We start from the raw sequence: 6,746 nt of genomic DNA, 5'->3' as shown, positions 1-6,746 counted from the left end.
GTATGTTTTAATGGCGTAATTATTAAAGACGCGCGCAATTTTAATTGACGTGTTATCTTTATAATCTTCATGGAGTATCTGTTAGTGATCCTGTTATTTCTATACCATATTAGAGATGGAGGTTATGTTAACAGGAACTGTACATAATCTGGTCGAAGTTAACTTAGAAATAAATTATAGATAATAAACTTATAGATATTGTTGCGGACGGCGAATAGATTTAAGAATATTTGATAAATTGTAATTCCTATTATTGTTTTTTAGTACGTAAGATTGTTGATTTGTATAAGAATATTTAATGTGTATGAAAAATAATGTACAACTATGTTTAAAATAAGGTATTTAATGTAAATAAATAAAGAGAAATAAAAATAAAGTAAAATTAGAAAGAGAGGGACACGAGTGAGCGAGATGCATGATAGAAAGAGAGGGCTATAGGAAGTGAGCGAGACGGGACTGCTGCGTTAGCCCCCCGTCGGTTGTAACACTCACTTTGCCACTTAAGGTGGCTAAAAATAGGGTCCGGCACGCTCCGGAAAATAAAAGAATATTGTAAATGGTCAAGAAAAGAAAATACAGGAAGAAAAATTCAATTGGAGTTTTTATTGCAAACCCGTACTCAACATTGGTCCTTCGATCGGCGGATACAGAAAAAAAAAAAAAAAAGAAGCAACCAGCGCGTCTACAATGAACACACGAAGCAAGAAGACCCACTCCGAGTCCGGCATCGGCGAATCGGAGCACCCTCCGCCAGGTGGGCGGGGGCTGTTCCACCGTATATATGAAGAATCGCCGAGATCGCCATCGACCGCAGTCCTCACCGGGACGCCCGCCGGTACATCCGTCGGGAGGATCCCACCAGGAAGGGTCCTCGAGCGCTCACCTGTACGCAGCACCGCACACCCCGAGCACCCCACGTCGCAAGAGATACCGTCGCGCTCCAAGTCGCCTATATGCCGGCCCACGTCTCCGGCATATAGCGCGGCGCCCAGTATACGTTCGCATCGTTCGTCGGTCAGCGTCGCGGCACGAGTTAGGCTAGTCGAATACGAAGCGGAAAAGGAGCTAGCTGAATTAGAAGAGAGAAGAATACAACTTAAGAAGACGCTAGTAAAGAAGCGGCTAGAAGCGGAAATCTCTGCGATCGAAGCGGAAGAGGGGGGGGAAACTATCTGCGACCAAGAAAGAATACACGACTGGGTGAACAAGAGCCACGAACACGCCGGAGCGCAAGTACACAGGGAACAGGAGGTCCTACCTCCCCCGTTAGAAGTACGGGGGGAGGAACGGCCTCGGCAGAGGGGAAGGGGCATCGAACAATTAGCAAACGCCTTAGAGAAGATGATGCACGTACGACCCCCGCCGCGGCAAACGTCGGAGCTCCCAGCATTCTCCGGGTCCGTCATGGAGTGGCTACCCTTCAAAGCAGCAGTAGAAGATTCGACGCGTCTCTACAAATTCAGCGCCACAGAAAATTTATTGCGGCTTCGAAACAGTCTCCGTGGGGAAGCGAGAGAGACAGTGCTCTCTCAACTGTACACGGCGACTCACCCGGACAGCATAATGAAGACGCTAGAAATGAAATACGGTCGACCTGAATATATCTTCGATAAAGCAATGGAAGAACTGAAGAGACTCCCCAAGGTCGGCAACTCCAGCAGCGAATTGAATGAATTGGCCATCAAGTTACAGAACGTCGTCTACACTATGAAGAGTGTGGACCACCGTGGTTATCTACGAAATCCATTACTGATAAGGGATGTAATGGAGAAGCTAAGCCCTCACCTGGTGAGCAAATGGGCGGAATACGCGGCGATCAACGAAGGGAAGATTGCATACAGCGACGAAATCACAATACTCTCGGAGTTCCTGATGGGAGAAGCAGACAGGGTACTACGCTACACGCACACGGCGAGGAACAGCGCTCCGGGGCTTCTCAGAGGGGAGAGGCCAGTAAGGAGGACAGCACCTCGGGAGAAGGTCTATTCTACGAGTGAATCGACGCGTGAAGAGCGAGCACCTAGCTGTCTACGATGCCAGTCTACAAGCCATCACACTCCGAAGTGCCCTCAGCTGAAGGAACTCACCATCAACGACAGGTGGAATTGGGCGAAGGAACAGCGGTTATGCTTCAAATGCATGACACGAAGACACAGTAGAACCACATGCAGAGCGAAGCCGTGCGGAGTCGACGGGTGTAGCATGCAGCATCACGCCATCCTACACAAGACTGCAGAGCCCGCCAGGAGGGTGGAGACTTCTGAGTGCACAGATCAGGGTGCACCCGCAGCGGTCATGAGCGTCACATCAAAGGTGGCACCAAGAGCGGTGCTATTGAAGACATGTGAAGTAAAACTCAGCGGTCCACGGGGGGAGATAAGGACGCACGCCCTCCTGGACGAGGGGTCTACGGTAACCCTTATAGATGAAGAATTGGCAAGTCACCTCACCAGCGGCGGACCGAACCAACCTCTAAACATAAGAGGTATCAATGAACAAAGAAGAATCGACAGCAAGGCGGTCAAGATTCAAATCAAAGGTCTACACGAACATGAAGCATACTCCGTGACAGCCCGCACGGTGAAGGGACTTCAATTGCATCATCAGCGCGTACCTCAGAACCTGGAGCGGTATGCACACCTGCGAGTCGTAAGGGAGAAAATCAGCACGGGGGAAGCTCGACCTCGCATACTAATAGGCACCGACAATTGGCACTTAATAGTGTCCCGACAGCTGCGCGCCGGCAAGAAGAACGAACCTGCCGCATCAAGAACGAAGCTGGGATGGGTTCTACATGGGTCGGTACCTAGGAGGTTCGTCTACCAGGACCAGGCGGCCGTGCTTCACGTCTGCACGGGCGACATACAGTTACAGAAGCTCGTCGAGTCGCATTTCGACGTGGACTCGCTCGGCGTATCTACGAAAGAGAAGATTAACAAGTACGACAAGAGAGCCAGCGATATCTTCGAGGCGACCGCCAGACGGAAGGACGGACACTTCGAAGTGGGTCTACCTTGGAAAACTGACAACCCCACACTCCCCGACAGCTACGAGCAAGCATACAAGAGGTTACGCACATTGGAAAAGAAGATGGAAAATGAGCCCACATTCAAGAAGGAATACAGCGCTCAAGTGGCTAACCTGCTGAAGAAGGGTTACGCAGAAGCATGCGACGGCAACGAAGAAAGAAGTAACGTCAAGTGGTACTTACCTCACTTCGCGGTTGTCAACATTAACAAGCCAAACAAGATACGAATGGTATTCGACGCAGCGGCCAAGATTAACGGAGTCAGCTTGAACGACTACCTGCTGGAGGGGCCCGACCTGTTGGCGTCTCTGATTAAGATCCTGTTTGGTTTCCGCGAAAAGAAGATCGCGGTGACGGCGGACATAGAAGAAATGTTCCTCCGAGTGAAGATACGTAGCGAAGATCAACCAGCCCAGATGTTCCTGTGGCGGGACGAGTCCAGTGAAGCCCCGCGCAAGTACAAGATGACGTCAATGATATTTGGGGCCTCGAGTTCGCCGTACCTCGCTCACAGCGTGAGAAACAAGAATGCCGCCGATTACGAAGAGGGATACCCGGAAGCTGCGCGAGCCATAAGGGAACGCCATTACATGGACGACTATTTAGATAGCTTTCAGTCAGAAGAGGAAGCTATAAAGGTCATAAGGGACGTCATTCATGTACACGAACAAGCCAGCTTCAATCTGCGGGGATGGAACTCCAATAGCCCAGCTGTCCTCGCGAGTATTCCCGATACGAAGAAATCGAAGAATGTCAACGTGCAACTGACGACACACCAGTCGGAGAAGACCCTGGGACTAAGGTGGAACCCGAGTGAAGACACCATAGGCTTCAATACGGACATTAAGAGGGTCCCCACCGAAGTCAAGTGTCAACAGCGAGCACCGACCAAGCGTGAAGCACTGAGCGCCGTCATGTCAATCTACGATCCCCTGGGCCTCGTAAGCCAGTATACGATCACCGGGAAGATATTGCTACAGCAACTATGGGTCAAGAAGGTCGGCTGGGATGAAGAGCTACCTAGGGAGGAAGCCGAAGAGTTCCAGCAATGGGTCGCCGGACTACAAGACATCTCGAACTTGGCCTTACCACGTTGCTACAGCCGCGACATGACTCCGAGCTCAGAGCTACAGCTGCACATATTCAACGACGCGAGTGAACAGGCCTACGCAACCACGGCGTATTGGAGGATCACCCATAAGGATGGCACCGTGGAAGTTGTACAAGTCATGGGCAAGGCTAAGGTGGCGCCGTTGAAATTACTCACGATTCCCAGGTTGGAGCTACAGGCAGCACTCATCGGGGCGCGTATGGCGAGCACCATCCTGAAGGAACACGAATGGAAACCAGGGCGAGTCTACTACTGGACGGACTCCAAGACGGTACTTCATTGGATAAGGAACGATAAGAAGAAGTACACACCGTTCGTGGCGCATCGACTGGCGGAAATAGGCGAGCTGTCCCAGGTGGAAGATTGGCGATGGGTGCCCACGGCTGACAACGTAGCCGACGACGCCACGCGAATCGAAACGAAGAAGATCACTGGCGCAGACCGATGGTTCACCGGGCCGTCATTCCTGAGCTTACCAGAGGAGGAATGGCCCACCGAAGCTACAAGCAGTGACACTTCAGAAGAGGCGGCGTACACCATCACCACAGACGACATCACGGACCGCATGGGCTGCCTGCCGGACATAACGAGGTTCTCCGCCTACAGACGACTCATAAGGGCCACAGCGCTAGTTCAACTCTACGTACAGAAGCTAAGAACAAAGAACAGAAGCCTGCTGTTAGAAGTCTCCCACATACAAGACGCCGAGCTGCGGTGGATACGACAAGCACAACAGGACTCCTTCGGCGAAGATCTACGTAGACTGCGGGCTGGACAGCACTTACACCGGCATAGTAAACTAGCGAAGTTGGACCCCGTCATCGAAGAAGGAACACTGAAGGCCCGAGGCAGAATAGGAGCCTCTAAGACGTCGACGCACTCGAACCGACCTATAATATTGGATGGTGGTCACCCCTTCACACGCCTACTAGTGATGGACTACCATCGAAACGCCGGACACGCTAACAACGAGAGGGTCGTAAACGAGCTGCGACAAAAATACGTTATATTTCGACTACGACCGACAGTAAGAAAAATGGCTAAGGAATGTCAATTGTGCAAAATAAGGAAAGCAACGCCGCAAACACCGCCACGAGGGGACTTACCAGAAGAGAGGACAAGTCCAGGGCATCGACCGTTCAACTACTGCGGCGTGGATTACTTCGGCCCCCTAACAGTCACTATTGGGCGCCGACATGAGAAGAGATGGTGCGCACTGTTTACCTGCTTAACTACACGAGCAGTGCATTTGGAGTTGGTGTCATCGCTGTCGACCGACTCGGCAATTATGGCACTCCGAAGGATGGCCGCCAGAAGAGGATGGCCACAGGTGATCTTCTCAGACAACGCAACGAACTTCAGAGGTGCTGACGTCGAGCTAAGAAACGCGTACCGGGCATGGGGTCCGGAGCTACATAACTTCTGTCTACAGTATGGAACCAGCTGGCGTTTCATCCCACCGGGGGCTCCGCACATGGGCGGGGCATGGGAGCGGCTCGTGCGGTCAGTCAAGACCGCGCTGAGCACCACACTGAACGAGAAGTCACCCAAAGAAGAAGTCCTTCAAACCCTACTGGTGGAGGCCGAGTACTGTGTCAACGCTCGGCCACTCACGCACGTCTCCGTGGATCCCGCCGACTCAGAAGCACTAACCCCCAACCACTTCCTGATTGGGTCGTCGACCGGGCTGCCGCTGACGGGACCCTGCGAGGAAGCCGACCGCAGCGTGTGGAGAAAAGCACAGGCGCTGGCGGACCAGTTCTGGGGGCGGTGGGTCAAGGAGTACCTGCCGACGCTGATACCTCGAGGACAAGAGACAAGGGCATCACGACAACTACGGGTCGGCGACCTGGTCATCGTGGTCGACAACACGCTACCCCGCAACACATGGCCACGCGGCATCGTCGAGCGAGTGCACGAGGGACCCGACGGCATCGTTCGCTCAGCAGACGTGAGGACCAGGGGTGGAGTCTTCAGGAGGCCCGTGGTGAAGCTCGCCGTCCTCCAGATAGGGAGGGCTACGACGGAGCTGCGCCGGGGGGAGGATGTTGCGGACGGCGAATAGATTTAAGAATATTTGATAAATTGTAATTCCTATTATTGTTTTTTAGTACGTAAGATTGTTGATTTGTATAAGAATATTTAATGTGTATGAAAAATAATGTACAACTATGTTTAAAATAAGGTATTTAATGTAAATAAATAAAGAGAAATAAAAATAAAGTAAAATTAGAAAGAGAGGGACACGAGTGAGCGAGATGCATGATAGAAAGAGAGGGCTATAGGAAGTGAGCGAGACGGGACTGCTGCGTTAGCCCCCCGTCGGTTGTAACACTCACTTTGCCACTTAAGGTGGCTAAAAATAGGGTCCGGCACGCTCCGGAAAATAAAAGAATATTGTAAATGGTCAAGAAAAGAAAATACAGGAAGAAAAATTCAATTGGAGTTTTTATTGCAAACCCGTACTCAACAGATATATAGGGCAAAATAAATCAAAATCTTCAAAATTTGGAATAGGACTTATACAAAATTAAATTGTTGATACTTTACACACACATACACATATTTTGGCGTGATAGTTATGGTTACTACAGGAACTCTCCGAAA

The 6,746-nt window shown here is 51.0% G+C and overlaps 1 protein-coding gene across 1 annotated transcript; it reads left to right on the top strand.

Moving 5' to 3' along the window:
- The first annotated feature begins 687 nt into the window (after window positions 1-687).
- LOC140750867 (uncharacterized) lies at window positions 688-6,204 on the top strand. Its single transcript, XM_073084590.1, has 6 exons — window positions 688-1,397; window positions 1,497-2,123; window positions 2,361-2,539; window positions 2,927-5,118; window positions 5,572-5,763; window positions 5,884-6,204. Exons 1-6 carry the CDS (start codon window positions 688-690, stop codon window positions 6,202-6,204), a joined length of 4,221 nt encoding a protein of 1,406 aa, XP_072940691.1.
- The last annotated feature ends 542 nt before the right edge of the window (window positions 6,205-6,746 follow it).

Source organism: Epargyreus clarus, unplaced genomic scaffold, assembly GCF_041222505.1.
Source record: "Epargyreus clarus isolate Ecla_fem2 unplaced genomic scaffold, WU_Ecla_fem_2.2 ptg000021l, whole genome shotgun sequence".
NCBI classification, from domain to species: domain Eukaryota; kingdom Metazoa; phylum Arthropoda; class Insecta; order Lepidoptera; family Hesperiidae; genus Epargyreus; species Epargyreus clarus.
This window is presented reverse-complemented; position numbering and strand designations above follow the sequence as displayed.

Coding starts and splice junctions, on each gene's coding strand:
- LOC140750867 (XM_073084590.1), top strand. CDS start 688: ATGAACACACGAAGCAAGAAGACCCACTCCGAGTCCGGCATCGGCGAA. Junction 1,398..1,496: donor GAGCTCCCAGCATTCTCCGG/GTCCGTCATGGA, acceptor GCTTCGAAACAG/TCTCCGTGGGGAAGCGAGAG. Junction 5,764..5,883: donor GGCCACTCACGCACGTCTCC/GTGGATCCCGCC, acceptor AGAAAAGCACAG/GCGCTGGCGGACCAGTTCTG.